Source organism: Larus michahellis, chromosome W (genome assembly GCF_964199755.1).
Source record: "Larus michahellis chromosome W, bLarMic1.1, whole genome shotgun sequence".
Taxonomy (NCBI): domain Eukaryota; kingdom Metazoa; phylum Chordata; class Aves; order Charadriiformes; family Laridae; genus Larus; species Larus michahellis.
The window spans coordinates 1,907,418-1,931,055 of NC_133929.1; the positions used below are offsets into that span (position 1 = coordinate 1,907,418).

General features: G+C 45.8%; 1 protein-coding gene across 1 annotated transcript in view; it reads left to right on the plus strand.

Moving 5' to 3' along the window:
- Nucleotides 1-23,638, plus strand: part of LOC141735532 (E3 ubiquitin-protein ligase RNF38-like) — a 284,357-nt gene that overhangs the window by 74,393 nt on the left and 186,326 nt on the right. Inside the window, exon 2 of the mRNA XM_074568490.1 lies at nt 14,359-14,429. Coding sequence (XP_074424591.1) covers nt 14,359-14,429 — 71 coding nt within the window. The remainder of the gene's footprint in view (nt 1-14,358; nt 14,430-23,638) is intronic.

Sequence of the window (23,638 nt, forward strand, 5' to 3'; positions counted from 1 at the left end):
GTCACTCCAGAAATAGTGAGAGATTCTGTCCCTTTATAATTTGATGGCATTAGGGTGCGCTGTACACTAGTGTCCACCAGGGCTTCATACTTTTGTGGCTCTAATGTGCCAGGCCAACGAATCCACACAGTCCAATAAACTCGGTTGTCCCTCTCCTCCTCCTGCCTGGATATTAGAGGCTCCTCTAATATTGAGCACAGTACCCATGATTAGCAGATGAGTTCCTACCCGGACCAGAGAATCGCTCACCGTAGACCAGAGCAGCCATCCTCCTGGAAGAATTCTTTCTCCTATCTGTTTTACCTTGCAACTCGCTTACTCGTGCCTGTAGGGCTGAGGTAGGTTGTCAATCCCACTTCCTCATGTCCTCTCCGTAATCGCAGAGGCAACACCACAGGATATGATATCTTGTAGCATGTTCTGTTTCTCTTGAGCCGGTCTCAAAGGAGGGCACTTCTCCTAACGGCTGCAACGGGGGTCCATGCGGGGGAAGAGTGGGATCTTTCCTTCATCTTGGACAGTTTATCAAGGAGTTTCTCATTTTTCTTAGCCATTTTCTCAGCCGTTTTCTTGGTCATTTTCTCAGTCATTTTCTCGATTTTCTCAGTCATTTTTTCCATGGCTGCCACAGTGAAGGGACGAGGAAGACTGTCTTCATACTGTCATACTCTGTTAGCCACTTCATTTGTAGTTGGTGTGTTGGCATCAGATCCTCCCCAGACCATTGTCGACAATGTGTGGGAATACATTGGTGGTGCACTCTGCACAAACTTCTGCAACATAGGTCGTTTGCATGGCATTTCATCAGGGTCTACATTCACTCGCCAGGCACCATAAATCACCTCTTGCACAGCCAATTCCCTCAGGTACTTGATGCCTTTCTCCATGGTGGTCCATTTGCTCGGGCGGCATTTTATATCATTCTTAAAGGGGTACCTGCACTTTACGGCTGACACCAGATACCTCCAGAGATTCAGAGTGTTTGACTTTCTCCCAATCACTTTATCGATACCTCCTTCTCTGGCCAGATTTCCCATCTGCCTAGCTTCTCTACCTTCTAAGTCTATGGTATCAGCCCCATTATCCCAGTACCGGAGCAATCAGGAGATAAGCGTCTCACCTTCTCATATTTCACAAGTCCTTCATAGAGAAGGATTTAACGATTACCTCTGCATCTAATTCCTCCTCCTGCGCTGATGCTGCCCGAGAAGGACTCTCTCACTGATCTGCTTGAGAAGGACCCTTTCCCAGATCTTCATCAGAAGAATTCTCCCCCATGGTATCTGTCTTTATCTGGTCTTTGTCATAAGGGGCAGGGGAACGAGCTGACCTCCTTTTCTGCTTCCTGGTCACCAGAGCAACTTGTGCTGGTACTGATGGAGTTTGAGTAGCAGTGGTACCCGTTGTCGGAGCAGCTGGAGTAGTGAGCGGCAGTGGTCATTGTTGAGGCTGGAGTGGCTTGTGCCGGTACGGCTGGCAGGGTGGGAGTAACAGCAGTGTATATCAGCGAGGAATACAGCGGCGGAAATAGTAAATTCCATGGCTGGGTGCTAGATTGAGGCGGACAGGGGGTTCCCGGAGCCAGGGAAACCCGAGGAAGAGCAGAGAGCCCCGCCAGGAGCCAGCAGCACTCGCAAGCGAGGCTGATGTGGTGGAGGGGGCGTTGCCAGAAGCAACCGCGGGAGATTTAAGTGGCCCTATGGAGCGCTAGCGACAGTTTGCACGGAAGCGCAGGCAGGAAGGCCCTGCACCCTGCTTGTTGGTCCACAGCCCAGGGAAGTGCTCAAGTTCTCTGCCAAAATGGTGGGCACTTGCCTCAGAGCTAAAACCAGTGTTCCTACAGAGAGAGCCTCTCGGATGTGGGATGCATCCACCCAGACGGAATTGGTAAGGAGGGAGAATTCAGTAAAGGTGATAGGTTGCACTGAATGCCCAGACCCTTCTCCTGGCAGAAAGGTAACTACTTGCACACGGTGTGCACAGGTCGATGATCTGTTATGTCAGGTCGCTGAATTAAAAGAAACGGTTAAAAGGTTGCGTATTATCAGAGGACCTGAGACAGAGATAGATAGGTGGTTTCATAACCATGTTCCTGTAGTGGATACTACTGAGAATGAGGCACCTTGAACCCTGGTGACCCACAAAAGCAGGAATACGCTTCAGCCCACGCCCTCTGGCATCAAAACATAAAACAAGTATGAAGCTTTAGCAGCTATAGACAACCAGGAGCAAGGTCTGCCAGGAGGACCTGCACCAGCAGCACAGTAGATATGGTAAAAAACAGCGATGAGTGCTAGTAGTGGGTGACTTTAGCCGCTAATGTATTCATGGAAAAAATTTTATTGTCTTTTATGGCAGTAGCCAGATTAAGTTCTAGTTGGGCTTTGGCCCTTCTAATTTTCTTCCTGCATAACCTCACAACATCTTTGTAGTCCTGCTGAGTGGCCTACCCCTTCTTCCAAAGGTCATAAACTCTCCTTTTTTTCACCGAATTCCAGCCAAAGCTTTCTGTTCAGCCACGTTGGTCTTCTTCCCTGATTTTTAAGGCATTCCTCTGATGTATGGGTCGCCGAGGGGAGCTGCTCCAGAGCCGGCCCGACCCACAGCAGAGCGGCAGATCTTGGCGCACGGGGGCTTTTCCTGAGGTAAGGAAATGCCTGGGTAGCAGAGAGCCCCGCCAGGAGGTGGCAGCTCTCGCGAGAGATGCTGATGAGGCTTGGGCATTGCCAGAGCAACCGCGCCCCCCTCCCCCCGCCTGTTAAAAGCAGCCTTGGGAGCGCTAGCGACCAGAGCGGCCAAACAGAGCGTGGTGTGGCAGTTTGTGCGGAAGGGCGCACAGGGAGGGCGCCTCTTCGAAGGATGGGCATTCTACCGGCTGAGTGGGAGACTTGGAGTACACATAACCCAGCAACTGGGCGCATCCTGTGACTATCTGCACAGGTCAAGGGTACTCATCCTACCTGACCCTCAAGGCAGAATGGTGAGCACTCATCTGGGAGCAAAGGCTGCAGCTCCGGCTGGGGGGTCTGCATCATCTACTCCAGCAGTGGCTGATGCTTCCACCCAGACGGAGCTGCTGAAGGGAGAGGCTGCAGTGCAGACCTCAGGCTGCAGGAGGTGCCTCTACCTTTCTCCCGGGGCAAGGGTAGCTGGCACACCTGCTTGCACAAGGTGTGCCCAGGTGGAGGACCTCCTGCAGCAGGTGGCTGAGCTGGAGGAGGTGGTGAGGAGGCTGCATAGCATCAGGGAGGCAGAGAAGGAGTTAGATAGCTGGTTCCAAGCACAGCCTGCAGTGGACCCAGAGCCCACAGCCAAACAACCAAAAACTCCCACACTGGTACGCACAGAAGGGAGGGGGGCCAGTAATGCAGAAGAATGGATGCTTGCAATGGCAAAGGCCAGGAGGAGGAAGAGACTTCCCCCGAAGCCTGAGGTGCCCTTGCAGAATCGCTTCACTGCTCTGCAGACTGAAGAGGAAAGACCAGGCACATCAGGAGAGACGTTGGAGCTGAGTAAGGCAGCTTGATGTGCTCCCTGTATAACAACCAGTGCAACTAAGAAAAAGCGATGGGTGATAGTAGTAGGTGACTCTCTTCTAAGAGGTACGGAGGCACCCATTTGCTGACCTGACGCACTCTCTAGGGAGGTGTGCTGCTTACCGGGGGCTCGTATCAGGAATGTCACTTAGAGACTACCAAGGCTCGTACAGTCCACTGGTTATTATCCGCTGCTGTTGTTTCACGTGGGCACCAGTGATACCTCCAGGAGCAGTCTGAGGAGTATCAAGGACTACAGAGCCCTGGGAGCGGCGGTAAAGGACTCTGGAGCGCAGGTAGTTTTTTCATCAGTCCTCCCAGTCAAAGGAAAGGGGTTTGAAAGGATCAGTCGAATCTGTCAAGTCAACAAACGGTTACAGGACTGGTGCCACAGCAAGGCATTCGGCTACTTAGACCAAGAGACTCGCTTTGAGAAACCAGGTCTACTGGGGGCTATCTGTCAGAGAAGGGGAAGAGCGTCTTTGGTCAGAGGCTTGCCAAGCACGTGAAGAGGGCTTTAAACTAAAGTTGCCGGGGGAGGGGGACCTCAGTCCATCCCACTCCTACCAGTTTGATGCCAGTGCCAGTAATAGATGCCCAGAGCCTGGAGAAGGGTTGCAGGTGAGTAGGAGAGCACCTGGAGTGTAGCACAAAGGAATTCCAGCTGGTAAGTCAGCTTCATTGTGCTAGTAGTGGGCGGCTCCCTGTTAAAGGGAACTGAGGCGCCCATCTGCCGTCCTGACAGGGAGTCACGTGAGGTATGCTGCCTCCCGGGAGCTAAGGTTTGAGATGTTGCCGAGAGGGTGCCACAACTTGTCAAGAACATGGACTACTACCCATTGTTACTCTTTCATGCGGGCATGAATGACACTGCAAGCCGGAACCTGGGCAGAACTAAGGAAGACTTTAAAGCTCTGGGGGTGCAAGTGAAAAAAATTGGTGCCCGAGTTATCTTTCCCTCCATTTTACCAGTCAGAGGAAAGGGAACAGCCAGAAATGGACGGATAATGCATATCGACTCCTGGCTACGTGGCTGGTGCCGTCGTGAGGGTTTTGGCTTTTAGGACAATGGGACATTCTTTGATGAATATGGCCTGTTAGAGAGGGATGGGATCCACCTGTCTAGAAGGGGCAAGGGAATCTTTGGCAGCAGGCTGGCCAACTTGGTGAAGCGGGCTTTAAACTGAAGGACACGGGGGGTGGGGTCCAGGGTGGCAACGCTCACGCCAACTTGGCCAACTGGGGAATAAGCCAGGCCAACCAGAGCAGTGACAAATGTTCCTTAGCTGACTCCCAAGATGAGATCCAGAAGGCCAACCACCTCAAGGGTGTGAATGGCTGTGGTGGATCCTCTTGCACCCCTCCAGGGAAACCTGCATGCTCGACTGCCTCTCTGAAATGCCTGTACACCAATGCATGCAGCATGGGGAACAAACAGGAAGAACTAGAGATCTGTGGGCAGTCACAGGGCCGTGCTCTCATTGCAATTACAGAGACATGGTGGGATAGCTCACATGACTGGAATGCTGTCATGGATGGCTATGTCCTTTTCAGGAAAGACAGGCCAGCGGGGGTGTGGTGGTGGAGTTGCTCTCTATGTGAGGGGGTTAGTAAAACTGCCACCTTAGACTTCCGGAGGGCAAACTTTGACCTGTTCAGAAGACTGCTGGACAAAATCCCTTGGGAGGCTGCCCCGAAGGATATAGGAGCCCAGGAAGGCTGGACATACTTCAAGAGAGAAGTCTTAAAGGCACAGGAGGAGGCTGTCCCCGTGTGCCGAAAAACAAGTAGGCGGGGAAGGAGACCGGCCTGGCTAAATAGGGACCTTTGGCTGGACCTCAAGAACAAAAGGAGAGTCTATGACCTTTGGAAGAGGGGGCAGGTCTCTCATGAAGACTATAAAGATGTAGTGCAGCTATGCAGGGAGAAAATTAGGAGAGCCAAAGCGCAGCTAGAGCTCAACCTAGCCACAGCCGTTAAGGATAACAAAAAATGTTTCTATAAATTCATTAACAACAAAAGGAGGGTTAGGGAAAATCTCCCTCCCTTATTGGATGCAGAGGGAAACATAGTCACAAAGGATGAGGAAAAGGCTGAGGTGCTCAACGCCTACTTTGCCTCAGTCTTTAGCAGTGGAACGAGCTGTTCCCTGGGCACCCAGCCTCATGAGCTGGGAGACAGGGAGGGGAAGCTGAACGAGGTCATCACAATTAAAGAGGAAGTGATCAGTGACCTGCTACACCGCTTGGATGCCCACAAGTCTATGGGACCGGATGGGTTACATCCAAGAGTGCTGAAAGAGTTGGCAGACGTGCTCGCCAAGTCGCTTTCCATGATCTACCTGAAGTCATGGCTAACTGGGGAGGTCCCAATGGCCTGGAGGGTAGCAAACGTAGCACCCATCTACAAGAAAGGCAGAAAGGAGGATCCGGGAAACTATAGGCCTGTCAGTCTGACCTCGGGAGCAGGGAAGGTCATGGAGCAGATCATCTTGAGTGCCATTACGAGTCATACAATGGACAAGCAGGGGATCAGGCCTGGTCAGCATGGGTTTATGAAAGGCAGGTCCTGCCTGACAAACCCGATCTCCTTCTACGACAAGATGACCCGATTATTGGCCAAGGGAAAGGCTGTGGATATTGTCTACCTAGACTTTCGAAAAGCATTTGACACTGTCCCCCATAGAATTCTCATGGAAAAACCGGCGGCTCATGGCCTGGATGAGCATACGATCTGCTGGATCAAGCACTGGCTGGATGGGCGGTCCCAAAGAGTGGTGGTCAATGGAGTTAAATCCAGCTGGCGGCCGGTCACGAGTGGTGTCCCTCAGGGCTCAGTGTTGGGACCATTTCTGTTTAACATCTTTATTGATGACCTTGAGAAGGACATAGAGTGTATCATCAGCAAGTTCGCAGATGACACGAAGCTAAGCGGGAGTGTTGATCTGCATGAGGGTAGGGAGGCTCTACAGAGAGACTTGGATAGATTGGATCGATGGGCCAACGCTGACGGTATGAGCTTCAACAAGGCCAAGTGCCGGGTCCTGCACTTGGGCCACAACAACCCCATGCATCGCTACAGGCTTGGGGAAGTGTGGCTGGAGAGCTGCCCGGCAGAAAAGGACCTGGGGGTTCTAATTGACAAGCGGCTGAACGTGAGCCAGCAGTGTGCCCAGGTGGCCAAGAGGGCCAATGGCCTCCTGGCTTGTATTAGAAATAGTGTGACCAGCAGAAGGAGGGAGGTGATTGTCCCCCTGTACTCAGCACTGGTGAGGCCACACCTTGAGTACTGTGTCCAGTTCTGGGCACCTCAATACGAGAGAGAGATCGAGGTGCTGGAGCGAGCGCAGAGGAGGGCAACGAAGCTGGTGAAGGGCCTGCAGAATAAATCTTACGAGGAGCGATTGAAGGAGCTGGGACTGTTTAGTTTGAGGAAGAGGACGCTGAGGGGAGACCTCATCGCTCTCTACAACTACTTGAAAGGACATTGTAGAGAGGTTGGTGCTGGTCTCTTCTCACAGGTAATTAGCGATAGAACAAGAGGGAATGGCTTCAAGCTGCAGCAGGGGAGGTTTAGACTGGACATCAGGATAAAATTCTTCCCAGAAAGAGTGGTCAGACACTGGAATAGGCTGCCCAGGGAGGTGGCGGAGTCACCATCCCTGGATGTGTTTAAGAGTCGTTTAGATGTGGTGTTAGGGGATATGGTGTAGGGGAGACCTTTGTAGAGTGGGGTTGATGGTTGGACTCGATGATCCCAAGGGTCTTTTCCAACCTAAATGATTCTATGATTCTATGATTTATTATGCCCTGCTGTTTTGTCCCTCCTGTCTAACTCCTTCTCTGCCTCCCTGATGCTATGCAGCCTCCTCACCACCTCCTCCAGCTCAGCCACCTGCTGCAGGAGGTCCTCCACCTGGGCACACCTTGTGCAAGCAGGTGTGCCAGCTACCCTTGCCCCGGGAGAAAGGTAGAGGCACCTCCTGCAGCCTGAGGTCTGCACTGCAGCCTCTCCCTTCAGCAGCTCTACTCTTTGGGACCAGATCTTTTCTTTCCAGCAAACGTCAGTGTAGTTGAAGTCCCCCATGAGAACCAAGGCCTGTGATCGTGAGTCTATGTGCCTGCTCTCCGGTGCTTCTGTGGTTTCTAATGCATCAACAACCCTTGTGTCTTTGCTGCCGTTTGTATCTCCATCCCCTACCCCTACTGAGATGGCTAATTCAATGTTTCCAGATCACTAGGTGCCTCAAAATATTACAGAGCTATAAGTACATTCATAGTAAAGGGAAGATGGAGTTTTCTGGTTGTATATGGCATCCATTTCTGTTGCAGATAGGTTCCCAGAAAAACTGAGCATGGACCTGTCATCTACTCTCAATAAACACCATGTTTTTGTACTTACATTTAAGTGCCCGTAAGGAATGGAATTGACAGTGTGGTGTTTGCAACAGGACACATCTGGCAAATTTATATTTATATGTTACTATGTATGACAGTCTTTTGAAGCTGCAGAAGAGTTTAGCCTTTCATGAGTTAGTTGCCTTGTAAGGTAGATTTTGAAGGCCTCTGCATATATTCATGGTGTCGTGGTTTAACCCCAGCACCACACAGCCGCTTGCTCATTCCCCCACCCAGTTGGATGGGGGAGAGAATTGGAAGGGTAAAAGTGAAAAAACTTGTGGGTTGAGATAAAAACAGTTTATTAGGTAAAACAAAAGCCATGCAAGGAAACAAAGCAAAACAAGGAATTCATTCACTACTTCCCATTGGCAGCCATTTCCAGGAAAGCAGGGCTCCTTCATGTATAATGGTTACTTGGGAAGACAAACACCATAACTCTGTAAGTCCCCCCTTCCTTCTTCTTCCCCCAGCTTTATTGCTGAACATGATGTCATATGGTATGGAATATCCCTTTGGTCAGTTTAGGTCAGCTGTCCTTGTTGTGTCCCCTTCCAACTTCTTGTGTACCCCCAGCCTACTCGCTGGTGGGATCATGTGAGAAGCAGAAAAGGCCTTGACTTTGTGCAAGCACTGCTCAGCAATAATGAAAATATCCCTGTATTATCAACACTGTTTTCAGCACAAACCCAAAACCTAGCCCCATACTAGCTAAAAAAACCCAAGAAAACAGTACACATGGTAATATTATTAAATCGTTATGATATTCAAATAAAAAGCAATCTGTAGAGTGTTTTTTCTACTGTTCATAACTTTGTGTTTAAATGGCAATATGATATTCTCGGTGGGATGAGGAGAACTACTGTTTTAGGCTACATTACATCTGATATTTCTCAATTTCTTACTTATTTATGGTTTTCTCCTCTTCTGAGAAATGGTGTCTCCTAATAATATATACTTTGCACTGTTTCTCAACTTGTTGCATGTTTTTAGGTGCCCTGCTATGCAAACTACCACACTTAGTTGCTGTTTTTATTCACTACAGTCTAGGAGCTGTGATTTGGCTGTTATATAGTCCTCTCCCTAGCACCAGCTAAAAGGGTGCTTGACATTCCCTAATCAGGAGTCAGCTGTAGGCACCCTTTGATGAGGACAGCTGACTTTTTTTGAAGCTGCTAGAGCTACCCTTACTTTATCCTTAGCCTTAATGGACAGCAGCAGGCACCCTCAAGTTTCTCTGAGGCTTCCCAGGAGTTTCCAGATCCCAGACAAAGTGCCCAGAAATTCAAGGAGATCTCAAGAAGACCTCAGAGAAGCAAAGCCCAGAAATTGCTGCACAAACTACTGCATCTGTTGGCTGCCTCTTTCTGCTGTGATCTATGCTAATCATTCTTGACAATAAGGATGTGTTGCACAAACACTCATGTACAGAGTGTTTTTTTTAAAAAAAACAGCTAATTTATTGGGATATTTTGCATAGGAAAGTGTTCATATGACATTGTATTGGGTGTATGTGGCAAGGTTTTTGCGGGGGAGGGCTGCAGGGGTGGCCTCTGTGAGAAGAGGTCAAAGGCTGCTCTGTGCCAGACGCAGCCAGCTCCACAATGGACCCACCACAAGGGCAAAGCTGAGATAATCATCGAAGTTGGTGGCACCTCTGTGAAAACACATTTAAAAAAGGGCAAAAGCACCAGACAGGCAGAGGAGGAGAGAAAAAAAGAGTGAGAAACAGCAGAGGGAACACCAAGGTCAAAGAAGAAGGAGGAGGAGGTATTCGAGGTGCTAGAGCAGATATTCCCCTGCAGGCCGTGGAAGAGACCATGCTGGAGCAGGTATTCACTGTAGCCCATGGAGTTCTCTGCACCAGAGCAGCTGGATATTTCCTGAAGGAGCTGCAGCCTGTGGAAAAGCCCACACTAGAACAGATTCTCCTGAAAGGAATTGCAGCCTGTGGAGAACCCGTGCTGGAGCAATTTTTTTCCTGGAGGACTGGAGCCCATGGAGAGGACCCACGCTGGAACAGGGGAAAAGTGTGAGGAGGAAGGAGCAGCAGAGGGGATATGTTACGTACTGACTGTAACTCCACCATCCCCACAGTGCTGCTCAGGACGGGGGTGTAGATGGGTAGAAGAGCCTGGAAAGAAGGAATGAAGTTGAGCCTGGGAAAAGAGGGGAGTGAGGTGTTATTTTAATTTTTGTCTTTGTTTCTTAGTGCCTAAATCTCTTTTAATTGGTAATAAACTAAATATATTTTCCCCAAGTTGAGTCTGTTTTGCCCATGACAGTAATTTGTAAGCAATGTCCCTGTCTTTACCTCAACCCATGAGGTTTTTCATCCCTCGTCGTCTTGTGGAGGAGGAGTGAGAGAGTGGCTGGGTGGGCACCTGGCTGCTGGCCAAGGTTAACCCACCACACCAATTAAATATCTCTAACAGGCTGATTGTTTGATATCTGGATGGTGACAGGATCCTCCATTGTAAAGCTCCTTGTAATGATGTCTTCATTTGGATTGGTTGAGACTCCCTGAACTATTTTTCTAGTGAATTCTTATAATCCAGATGGCTCCTCCTACGTGACCACTCCAATTCATGCACGAGCCATTGCTATTGATTATCTCCTCTTACGTGACCATTTCTGCATCTGCAGGAAGAATTTCTACTGACTATTTTCAAATATCTTATCTATACATAGTTAGGTCAATTCTACAGCAGGAACCGCTTGGGGAGTCACTCAAACTGCCAGATTCTCCACCAAGGATTTTAATCAACATATTGAAGCATATAAGTAGTGCCCATCAATTGGCCTAAGCACAGCAGGGGCTGCCTGTGGGAATGACCTGGACTGTCTGAAATTTCCCCTGTGAGAGGTCCTGTAACAATTAGTCAACTGCTTTGCTGTGAAGGGGCCAGGAGTTGTCAATCACCTTGTCTCCAGTCAGTCCATTGTCTCACGTAGTAGAGACTAGCTGGGGAGCTCCTGGACTACCCAGGGAACTGATGGCTAGGCCCACTGAGTTATACACACAAGCACAGCCCTGATACCCAGCTACGCCACAACTATAACTGTAATTTCATCCTTATATATTTCGTCTTTATATCATCCTTATATATTTAATTCCTTATAAAGAAGCATGGCCAGCAGGTCAAGGGAGGTAATTCTGCCCCTCTACTTTGCTCTCGTGAGACCCCACCTGGAGCCCTCAGCATAGGAAAGACATGGACCTGTTGGAGCAGGTCCAGAGGGCCACAAAAATGATCAAAGGGCTGGCTGAGAGTTGGTGGTGTTCAGCCCGGATAATAGAAGACTCTGGGGAGACCTTATTGTGGCCTTTCAGTATTAAAGGGAGCCTACAGGAAAGATGGGGATGAACTTTTTAGCAGGGCCTGTTGCAATAGGACAAGGGGTAATGGCTCTAAACTAAAAGAGGGAAGATTTAGACTAGATATAAGGAAGAAATTTTTTTACAATGAGGGTGGTGAAACACTGGAAGAGGTTGCCCAGAGAGGTGGTGGAGGCCCCATCCCTGGAAACATTCAAGTTCAGGTTGGACGAGGCTCTGAGCAACCTGATCTAGTTGATGTCCCTGCTCGTTGCAGGGAAGGTTGGACTAGATGACCTTTAAAGGTCCCTTCCAACCCAAACTATTCTACGATTCTAACAATTATAAATTAAATACCATAGAATCTACCATAGGTGGCAGGGGGTTGTTTTAGTGGATTTTGTAATGTGCATGCATCTCCTCTAAGAATTAAATGGAGGCTACTGCTTGCATTTTGTACTGGCCACACATGATTGATAATTATTTGGGTGTCTGTCAACCTAGTCTTGGCAGAAATTACTGTACCCAAAGGTGAAAAACCCTTCTACCATTTCTAGTACCCTGAGCACATGTTCCCCTGTAAATAATACCAGAAAGAATATGAAGCTAAATAATGACTGATGCTTTCAAGATTTAAAACCACATTTATATGAAAAAATGTGTTGTCCTAAATAAAACTATTCTTATTTCATCCTTACCACATAGACCATAATAATAGCAATAAAAATCCCCTGTGAAATTATATTGGATTTATGTGGCAAGGTTTTGATAGCGGAAGCGGGGGGGGGGGGAGGCTGCGGGGGGGCTTCTGTGAGAAGAGATCAACAGCTGTCCCCATGTTGGACAGAGCCAGTTCTAGCTATCTCCAAGACGGACCCGCCGCTGGCCAAAGCTGAGTCAATGAATGGTGCTGGTGGTGCCTCTGTGATAACACATTTAAGAAAGGATAAAAAATGTTGTGCAGCAGCACCTGGGGGAGAGGATTGAGAAAATGTAAGAGAAACAACCCTGCAGACACCAAGATCAGTGAAGAAGGAGGGGGAGGAGGTGCTCCAGGCGCCAAAGATTCCCCTGCAGCCTGTGGTGAAGACCATGGTGATGATGCAAGTTGTCCCCCTGCAGCCCATAGAGGTCCATGGTGGAGCACATATCCACCCTGCAGCCCATGGAGGACCCCATGCTGCAACAGGTGGGTATGTCCTGAAGGAAGCTGCAGCCCATGGAGAGCTCACGTTAGAGCAGGTTTTCTGGCAGGACCTGTGACCCTGTGGGGAACCCATGCTCGAGCAGTTCTTGAAGAACTGCAGCCTGTGAGAAGGACCAACATTGGAGGAGGCTGTGAAGAACTGTCTCCCGTGGGAAGGACCCCATGCTGGAGCAGGGGAAGAGTGTGAGGAGGAAGGAGTGGCAGAGATGAATTGTAATGAACTGACTGCAACACCCCCATTCCGTCTCCCTGTGGAGCGGGGAGGAGGAGGTAGACGAGTCAGGAGTGAAGTTGAGCCTGGGAAGAAGAGGGGTGGGGTGAAGGTGCTTTTAGGTTTGGGGTTTTTTTCCCCCACTATCCTACCCTATTTTTATTTGGCAATAAATTAAATTAATTTCCCCAAGTTGAGTCTGTTTACCCATGATGGTAGTTGGTGAGTGATCTCCCTCTCTTTATCTTGACCCACGAGCTTTCTCTGTCTTGCTGAGAGGGAGTGAGAGAGTGGCTTGGTGGGCACCTGGCGGCCAGACAATATTACCCACCACAGAAATCTAGATTCACTTCAAAGCCTGCTTATGAGCACATATGCTAACAGTTTTAAATAAGCTGTGACAGCTAGATCAATTTTTGTAGTTTGCAACTGGTATCAATTTTTTAGGTTCAAGCCAAAAATCTAGGTTTAATGGTCATTTATTACATTTATGTACTACTTAAGTAGTCTGTAGCAGTTTAACACTTTCAGTGTGTTGAAATCATGCATGAGGGGTGTTCAGACTAACAGGGAGATTCTACCAATTTTTTTGCCTGTTTTTTTCCTTCCTAGAATACAATTTTGGGATTACATGAGTAGGGAGCGCATAACCACAAGACGTGCTCTTAAGCATTCTTTCCATTTGAAAGTGGAGGGATTAAAACTTTTCTAAAAAATTAACTTTGAAGATCATGTCCTTGAACAAAATAAGTTTACAGCAATGTGAATGTACTCACCAATTAACTGAAGCTCACATATGATTCTTGACTTTCTACTTTAAAAGCAAGAAAAAAATATTGAAAGCAGTTTTAACATCTGATAAATTTTTGTTTAACTAAAGTAGTGATGGCAATAAGCAATGACACATTACGAAATTTTTTTTCCAAATAACTGTGTTGGGAGAGGTGTCTAAGGAGACCTTGCACTGGCAATGATTTCTGCCTGTGCCTGGTCTGTATTTTGTCAAGCATTCTTACAAGGTCTTTGATCAGTCCTCTTATGGTCCAAAGCAATGTGGACCACAAAGATGCATAAAAATGCTGTATGTGAAATTACGAAATAAAACTATCCACATTTCAAAGCTTCAAAAACAGTGAGAAACTGTTAGGGAAAAGCTTTATGTACATCTTCCACAAGGAAATGATGTAATAATGCAGCTTTACAAATGAGATTGGTTTTCCTACTTTTTTTGGGTTAAGTGTCTTTACTCAATGGAAAGAGGGGGACTCTTTTTTTCCACAGTGTACAGATTCTGTACATGTATTCATTTGCACGTTAGCCAAAAGCTGTTCCCAGCTTCTAATTATTTTGGTTCAGTACAGCTTAGTCCTTACTTAAGTTTGTGCATATCTATTTTACTGCATATGTTTGTTTTGGATTGATGAACCAGTGCTAATTTTGTTATCTTTGAGCAGCTAAAAAAATAATCTGGGTGAAGTTATTCCTGGCACACTGAAAAATGTCTCTCTGCTGCTTATTGTCTTGAATAGAAGAGCTGTCTGATACGGACGTTTGGCAAGTAAATATCTCTGCCATGTAAAAATAGTTTCTGATTGGTACAGTTGTCTATATTTATTTTTAGTGTTCATAGGAACTGGGTTTTCATTTTAATGAATTTTTTTCCTTCCCCTCCCCTGCTTCTCTTGTAGGTAGCATTGGCACTTCGTTTCAATGCCAGTCAATCCATCAGGATCACATCTGCAGCAATGACAGTGACAAGGTGAGGTTTGCATAAATGTTCCATTTACAAGGTGCATTTTTTTATGAATCATCTTTGATTTTACTGTACTAATAGTGTTTGTTTTCTGGGTCCAGTAACTAACTTTCAGTGTTACACTTTGAAATTTCTCTGGCTTTTTAAGAAATATATGTACTTACTTCACTCAAGACAATCTTTTTAGTTGATTAAAGAGATATTTGTCTTGTAGCATATTTTTCTTCTTGCTCGCATTCCCTTGCTATTCTAAATATTTGTGATTTACCATACTGACCCTCACAGGTAATAAAGAGCAGTAATGTCATTGTTAATATGTTAGGCACAGTAACGTGTCTTACTCCTATCACTTGTGTCTTCTGAGGTTTGAGCTAGTTAACAATGCTGAGAGTTTTTTGCAATGGCTTTCTTTTCTATATTTGGAGATGGCACCTCCAGGTTTTATAGACAGGAACCTGTTGTTCCTTACTGTAGCTTTAAAATATCATCCTATCTAGCACCATCCAAGTGTTTTCCTAATCTTTTAGCAAGGGATCATGCTTTCACACTGGATTGCTTTCAGTCTGTAGAGATGTGCATTGGAATTGTTGTGTTCAGTGATATATCAGTAATGTATATGTGGGCTATATGATATATCAGTAATATATGTGTGGAATACAGAAGGGAAAAGTTTTCAGGTTGGATTACTGACAAGACTTGCTTTCATGTTTCTGTTCTTGTTCGTGTTTTTCCCTTGATTAACATTAGTCCAATATGTAACGTGTTACATTATTTTCAAGTTTGACACTGTATAATAAGCTTTCTTGCTGCCTTGAGAAGCCTGGGAAAGGGCATGTATTACTCAAATTTAATTAATCTTTCTTGGCCGACGGAATGCTAGCTGCCTGTCAGTGCTCTGATAAATGTACAAATCCTTGTGTTTTGAATTGGTGGAATAACTTACGGATCAGTTTGTTTATACCATTTTCAGCTCATTCCAAAACCAAGTTTCTTTTCAGAATGACTGCATTTTTTCATAATTTGGAAGTATGTCCAGATTTGGAGTCTAGTTATCTTTCAAATATTGGACAAACATGCAAGTTACAACTTGGTAAAAAAAATGTTTAAAGTTTCCAGTTGATTTGGTGGTCATTGTCAGGGAGCAGCAAGAGAGCAGGTGATCTGGGAGCTGAGGGCGACAGCAAGGCAGACAGAATCAGTGGCCTCAACAACAAGGGGTGCAGTCTCACAGCACCTGAACAAGGAGAGCAGAGCAGGTCTGGTGACAGTGACCAGGGTCAGTTATGGTCCAGTGATAAGCAAGACCATAGTGATGAGGCAGGTCCAAGGTCAAGCCAGGAAATCAAGTCAGCAAGGCAAGGACAGGATCAACAAGGTACATGGCCAGATACAAGTGTACATAGTATACCTACAGTGTAGCTCAAGCAAGGACCAAGGTCCAATGGTCTGAACTTAAATGCAGCTCCTGAGTGAAAGGGGTAGCCCCTGCACTGAGGCTTTTCCCAGCTCTTTCTCAGCAGTCTAATCCAAGGTTCCACAACTGTGCTATGTCAGAGCTGGCCTTGAGTGCAGGCAGACAAACCCTTGGTGGGGAGAGGGAAAGAGGGTGCGGAGTCTGTTGGTGCACTCTGGGCCCTGGCAGTCATGCAGTATAGTAGATTAAGACAGTTACTTTCCCTTATGGTGTGTCCAAGGTCTGAAAAGCATCTTTCTAACTATAAAAGGAGGAAAATAAAATAGTCCAATTGCTTTAAACTATTTTCTTTTTCTTTATCGTTCGATCTATTTTCAAGAAAAGTTAGGGATGATGTTGTAGCTTCAATAGGAAGCCTTTGCTGTCTGTCTTGGAAACTTGACAGGGCTGAAGGTCACTTCTATTTTATATATCGTAAGTGAGGAACAGATGATAAAAATGTGGAAGAAAGAATCACAGAATGGTAGGGGTTGGAAGGGACCTCTGGAGATCATCTAGACCAACCCCCCTGCCAGAGCAGGGTCACCTAGAGCAGGTTGCACAGGAATGCGCCCAGGTGGGTTTTGAATGTCTCCAGAGTTGGAGACTCCACCACCTCTCTGGGCAGCCTGTGGCAGTGCTCTGCCACCCTCAAAGTAAAGAAGTGCCTCCTCATGTTTAGGTGGAACTTCCTATGCTCAAGTTTGTGCCCATTACCTCTTGTCCTATCACTGGGCACCACTGAAAAGAGCCTGGCCCCATCCTCCTGACACCCACCCTTTAAGTATTTATAAGCATTGATAAGATCCCCCCTCAGCCTTCTTTTTTCCAGACTGAAGAGACCTAAATCCCTCAGCCTTTCTTCATAGGAGAGGTGTTCCAGTCCCCTCATCATCTTGGTAGCCCTTTGCTGTCCCCTCTCCAGCAGTTCCCTGTCCTTCTTGAACTGGGGAGCCCAGAACTGGACACAGGAAAAGTATGAGAGTTGAATATTCTGTGGTCAGGATTTAGTTGTACGGTCACTGTGTGCTGTTGCATGCTCACACACTGAGTGTTATTTAAAGAAACTGATTTATTGCAGTCTTCTGCATAGGGTAATGCTCATTTGGGGAATCGCTCAAACAGGATGTCCAGTTGTCTGGATGTTGACAGATGTCTCAATTGCAAGGGTCCTTGTAATGGCATCTTCAGCTGGATCAGATGAGACTCCCTAAACTGTTCTGTAAATTCTCATAATCTAGCTGGCTCCTGGTCCTACAATACTGTTCTAGCCTATGCATGATCATTTTCTATTGAGTAGTTAAACTATCTTAATTATGTACATCTTAACTATTGCCCTATCCAATAATAAACATATCTAAAAATACAAATAGCATCTTTCAATTGATCAGTTACTTTATCTGTGCAAAGCAGGAATTGCCTCTGGAGTTCCTGTCAATCTATTGATTATCTTATCAACGTGAAGCCAGGACTGCCTGGGAAGGGGGGGTCCTTTAGCAATTGGTCAATTATCTCATCTAGGCAGAAACTGTCTGGGGGGGTCCTGGGAGTGTTCTATTGATGACTAAGTGGGCTGAGTATGTAAATAGGCACAGGCTTTATACCCAGCTGCATTAATTATAATTGTAGTGTAAGTTTAAATTCCACAAGTTTTGACACATTGCTAATACATCTGTTGGTAGTAATATTTGTAGAAAGCAGCAAAATGAAGATTCTTCAGATCCTTTTACATGTTGCATATTCATAAATTTCTTTTGTTCCTTGTGAACTATATTCCAAGTGGATTCTTGGGGGAGAGGAGCAAGCAGTGGTAAATTCCTTTGAGAGCTACACTAATGTACCAACTTCCATATTGGAACTTCCTTCCTTTTTAATGCTCCTCCCTTTCTGCCATTATGGTGAAGACCATCTTTTTATTAGTGGTTGGGTTAAGAGAAAATTCAGGGAAGATAATAATGTATGTTCAATTAAAAAACTGTTTTAATTTCAGTTGAGAATTCCATTTTTTGCATGTCACAAAATTTTGGGACGGTGGGAGAAAGCACGGCTGGTTTAAATTCCAGAAGACTACTTGGGGGTGCTGGTGGACAAGAGGCTCAACATGAGCCGTCAGTGTGCACTAGCAGCCCAGAAAGCCAATCGTATCCTGGGCTGCATCAGGAGAGTTGTGGCCAGCAGGTCGAGGGAGGTGATTCTGCCCTTCTACTCCACTCTCGTGAGACCCCACCTGGAGTACTGCGTCCAATTCTGGAGCCCCTACTACAAGAGAGATATGGGCGTGCTGGAACATGTCCAGAGAAGGGCCACGAGGATGATCAGAGGGCTGGAGCACCTCTCCTATGAGGACAGCCTGAGAGAGTTGGGGTTGTTCAGTCTGGAGAAAAGAAGGCTCCGAGGAGACCTTATAGTGGCCTACCAGTATCTTAACGGGGCCTACAAGAAAGCTGGGGAGGGACTTTTTAGGATGTCGGGTAATGGTAGGACTAGAGGGAATGGATTAAAACTAGAGATGGGACGATTCAGACTGGATGTTAGGAAGAAGTTCTTCACCATGAGGGTGGTGAGACACTGGAACAGGTTGCCCAGAGAGGTGGTGGAAGCCCCATCCCTGGAAGTTTTTAAGGCCAGGCTGGATGGGGCTCTGAGTAACCTAGTGGGAGATGTCCCTGCCCATGGCAGGGGGGTTGGAACTAGACGATCTTTAAGGTCCCTTCCAACCCTAACAATTCTATGATTCTACATAACTTGTTTTGAGTTGCATGGCATATGATCTGTTTCCATATTGATAGAACAAAGGGACTAGAACTTTTTTGGTTTTCATGTTTTTTAGAAGACAGGAGAGGGGAATCTACCTTTCTTATTGGTATTGATTCTGTATCAAATTAGAACACCAAGTTGTAAAAGCTAATACAAGTAAAACTAGTCCAAAACACAGGAAGAATGCATTTTCAAAGCATTGCAGAGATATATGTGTTTTTGTCCCCAAATGTCAGTTTTATCTTTGATTTTTCTATGAGAAAATGTGAAACTGTCTTGCACGTTATAGGAGAAGCTAGTTATTCCTCCAGTAAAATGATTGTTTCTTCTCAAGAATGTTCACCATTCTACCAAACTTGAGCTATAATACTGCTTTCTAAAAGCAGTAGGTTACAATAGTAGGGTATAATAGCAATCTCCTACCCCTTTCTCCCAATACTCCATGTGAGTCTATGTGTATAAGGATTTCCACACCAATTACTTCATTTTGTTGACTCAGCACACAAGAATCTTGAATTCATGTTCAGTGAGATCAGCAGGAAACTGAAGACTAGGATTTCTTCATGTGTGGCCTCATGGCCTCAAGATCACTAGCCCTTGTCCTGGTGGGAGACTTCAACCTACCAGATATCAGCTGGGAACACAATACAGCTGAGAGGGAACAGTCTAGGAGGTTCCTGGAGTGTGTTGGGGATAACTTCCTGACACAGCTGGTGAGGGAACCAACTAGGGAAGGAGCCCTGCTGGACCTGCTGTTTGTGAACAGAGAAGGACTTGTGGGGGATGTGACAGTTGGAGGCTGTCTTGGGAATAGTGATCACAAAATGATAGAGTTTTTGATTCTTGGAGAAGCAAGGAGGGGAGTCAGCGGAACTGCCATCTTGGGCTTCCAGAGGGCGAACTTTGGTCTTTTCAGGAGCCTGCTTGACAGAGTCCCTTGGGAGGCAGTCCTGAAGGGGAAAGGAGTCCAGGAAGGCTGGACGTTTTTCAAGAAGGAAGTCTTAAAGGCACAGGAGCAGGCTGTCCCCATGGGCCAAAAAACAAGCTGTCGGGGAAAAAGACCAGCCTGGCTGAACAGAGAGCTATGGTTGCAACTCAGGGAAAAATGGAGAGTTTATGGCCTTTGGAAGAAGGGGCTTAGTGGATGAGGGAAAGGCTGTGGATGTTATTTACCAGGACTTTAGTAAAGCATTTGACACCATTCCCCACAGCATTCTCCTGGAGAAACTGACTGCCCATGGCTTGGACGGGTGTACTCTTCGCTGGGTAAGAATCTGGCTGGGCCCAAAGAGTTGTGGTGAATGGAGTTAAATCCCGTCACAAGTGGTGTTCCCTAGGGATCGGTATTGGGGCCGGTTCTCTTTAATATCATCGAATCATAGAATGTGTTGGGTTGGAAGGGACCTTTAAACATTTTAAATCTTTATCAATGATCTGGACGAGGGGATCGAGTGCACCCTCAGTAAGTTTGCAGACGACACCAAGTTAGGTGGGACTGTTGATCTGCTTGAGGGTAGAAAGGCTCTACAGAGGGATCTGGACAGGCTCGATCGATGGGCTGAGGCCAATGGCTTGAGGTTCAACTAGGCCAAGTGCCGGGTCCTGCACTTGGGTCACAACAACCCCATGCAGTGCTACAGGCTTGGGGAAGAGTGGCTGGAGAGCTGCCCGGCAGAAAAGGACCTGGGGGTTCTAGTCAGCTGCTGGCTGAATATGAGCCAGCAGTGTGCCCAGGTGGCCAAGAAGGCCAACAGCATCCTGGCTTGTATCAGGAACAGTGTGGCCAGCAGGACTAGGGAAGTGACTGTCCCCCTGTACTGGGCACTGGTGAGGCCCCACCTCGAGTACTGTGTCCAGTTTTGGGCCCCTCACTACAAGAAAGGCATTGAGGAAGACATTGAGGCGCTGGAGCGGGTCCAGAGAAGGGCAACGAAGATGGTGAGGGGTCTGGAGGACAAGGCTGAGGGGAGACCTTCTCGCTCTCCAGAACTCTCTGAAAGGAGGGTGTAGCGAAGGGGTGTGTTGGTCTCTTCTCCCAAGTAACAGGCAATAGGACAAGAGGAAATGGCCACAAGTTGCATCAGGGGAGGTTTAGAATGGATATTAGGAAAAATTTCTTCACCAAAAGGGTTATCAAGCATTGGAACAGGCTGCCCAGGGAAGTGGTGTAATCGCCATCCCTGGAGGTATTCAAAAGACGGGTAGATGTAGTGCTTAGTGATATGGTTTAGTGATGGTTTTTGTCAGAGTTAGGTTGATGGTTGGACTAGATGATCTGAAAGGTCCCTTCCAACCTAGACAATTCTATGATTCTATGGCATTAAAAAAAAAAGAGTCATCGTTTGGTAATACAAAGAACCTGCTTGACCTCACAGCATCAGAGAGCAACATTTTGCAACTTATCCTTTAAAAAGATGTAGCATTTCATATGTATACAATAGTTTTCCATTGTATATGGTGTTGTAAAATGATTATAAAGAAGTCTTAAATTGCTGTTTTGGAGGTGGAAACTTTCAAGTATCAATGCATGAATCAGATGGACCCTTTTTTACACTTCTAATTTCTTTGATTTTTTCTTTGAAGTGTAACATGCCATGTATTTTTAATACCAATGGTTTTGAAATGAATAGAATAATAATGTAAAATGAGGTTGGAATTGTTATTCTTAAAGAAATGACAAAAATTGAGAAAATTCTTCTTGAAGTACTGCATTTAGGGAAAAGTATTTTATAAAAAGAAATGCTATTGCTTAAAATATTACGTTGCTTTAAAGGTAAATAGAGAGATATATTATTTTACAGTTCCTTTCAACCATATTCAGTTTATTTTCTTTAGACATTTTTCCTCTATTTGTTTTTTATTTCGACACTGGTATAATTCCACAAAAAGATGCTTCCACTAGTTGAAAAGAAACATGTAGTCTACAATACCTCTCTGATTGCCAGCTGTCTTTAGATTAGTGCAAGAACAATCTGATTGGAGGTTACTTTTTTTTTCTAAGACTCGTGTTTCACAGTGGAAAGTACTGCATAATGCAGCTTGTCATGCTGTGTTTACTTACAGAAAATGCAAATTTGAAACTTCTGAAACCACTGTGTCCTTATGGTCTAAATACTTTTACATTGTACATGATTAGACCTTGTCCCAGACTTGGGCAAGACTGGGCAATCAGTTAACTGATTGCCTGCTCATTTAATTTCTCACTATTCTTATTTGTAAATAAACCTACAAAGATGCAACTCTTGGAATGTCTCTTTCAGAGACCTCATCCAGCTATTTCCTCAGTTCCTATGCAAATAAAACCAAACTGACCACCCAATAGTAATGTAAAAAATAAAGCACCATAGGAGCAGTGCTGGTACTAAGAGCTGACAGATAAGGCACTAAATAAGGGACAGATTCTTCCCTTAAATTAATCATTTATATGATACAGATTAATGAAGTAAAATACTTAGCATGAAATATACAGAATGTGTAAAATGCCCAGATTTGCCTCTTCCTCACCTTAAGGTTCTAGAATCAAAGTTAAGTTGTTTTAGCTGCAGTGGTTCAATGTTGCATATGCTTACATTAACGCATCTTAATATTTTCTAGTGTTTTGTTTGATGATGATGTTATAAGTCCTTCATGCTTTGTCACTTTCCTTGTAAATTCTCCCTATAACTTTGTACATCTTACTGGAAGGATTATCTCTTAGAGACCACAGCTACTGCAGAAGGAGCAAGGGGAGCAGTAAGAGCCAATGGGGCGTTGCAGAGATGAAAGACTGTGATTATTATCGAGTACAGAGGAGTGGCAGGCAAGAAGGAGGGCATAAAAGGGCTGCTGGTGCTGATAATTCTAGGGCCTTGGTTCACAGACTAGCAAAACTGAAAACACTGTTACAAGGAAGACTACTAATTAGGAAAACTAAATGAATTTTGCGTCACTTCAAGCGTCTTGTTGGCAAGGGGTTTACAGGGACCTCAAGGGCCATAAAATGTTAACCGCTTTCCTGAACCTGATGGGCCAAGTGAATGTGTCCTACTAGGGCAGAAGATGACCCCCTGGAAGTGACTTCCTGGTTACTGCAGCCCCCTGCAAAGCAAGAGGTTATGCCCCCACAATTTCACAATGAGGATATCTCCCTGGAGAGACCACCAGCAACACTCCCAAGCCCCTCAGGGGGCATTTGAAAGCCCAGCTTTACCCCTCCCTCAAATGTAGCAGGAGAGGTGGAGGCAGTCTAACTTGTGGCTCCCATAGAGCATGTGCAGCAGTGGAAATGGCTGATCCAGAGGTTTGGGGCTAGGTGATACGTAGAAGAATACAATATTGTTAATTTATATCAGGTATCACTACATGAAGCTTATGAAACATTTGTTCAGGGTGTACAGCAAATTTTTGTTCATCTACTCCAGCTGTTTGAAACTGGAAATTATGCTCATCTCTGTCTTGAAGCTGACAGCATGCACAACTTTATATTCTCCCACTAATAATTTAAGCAATATGAATGCAGAATTTTTTTTTAAGATTGGGTCAGCACTCTCCTACAAAGTAAGATCTGTGTTTTGATGACTGTTTGCCTGGCTATCTTTATTGTAAAAGACATTAGGGATGGGATGCGCAGAACCCTACAGTCTATCCCTCATTCTAAAATAGATTAAAAGTGCTGCTATTTAATTGATCTAAACAACAATGACAATAATTTCTGTTTCACTAGGAGTCTTGCAGTGCTTACAGCACTGAGGGATCTAACATGCAGAACTGTTAATAAGTGCAGAAGAGCTACAGGACAAACTGAGTGTAAGGGTATGGGGGAGTCCATCTGCTTCATTAAGGTTATCTGATCAAGGGCCTTTTCAGTGCAAAAGGAGATAATAAATAAAGGGGGAAGCGATTAACAAGAATACACACAGACACAAACCTGGTAGACAAGGGATAACAGAAACAATGTCAAGGAACAAAAGTCTCTGGTCACTAATTGATGGGCCATCAAGAAACTACAGGCATAGCTTTGGAGAGC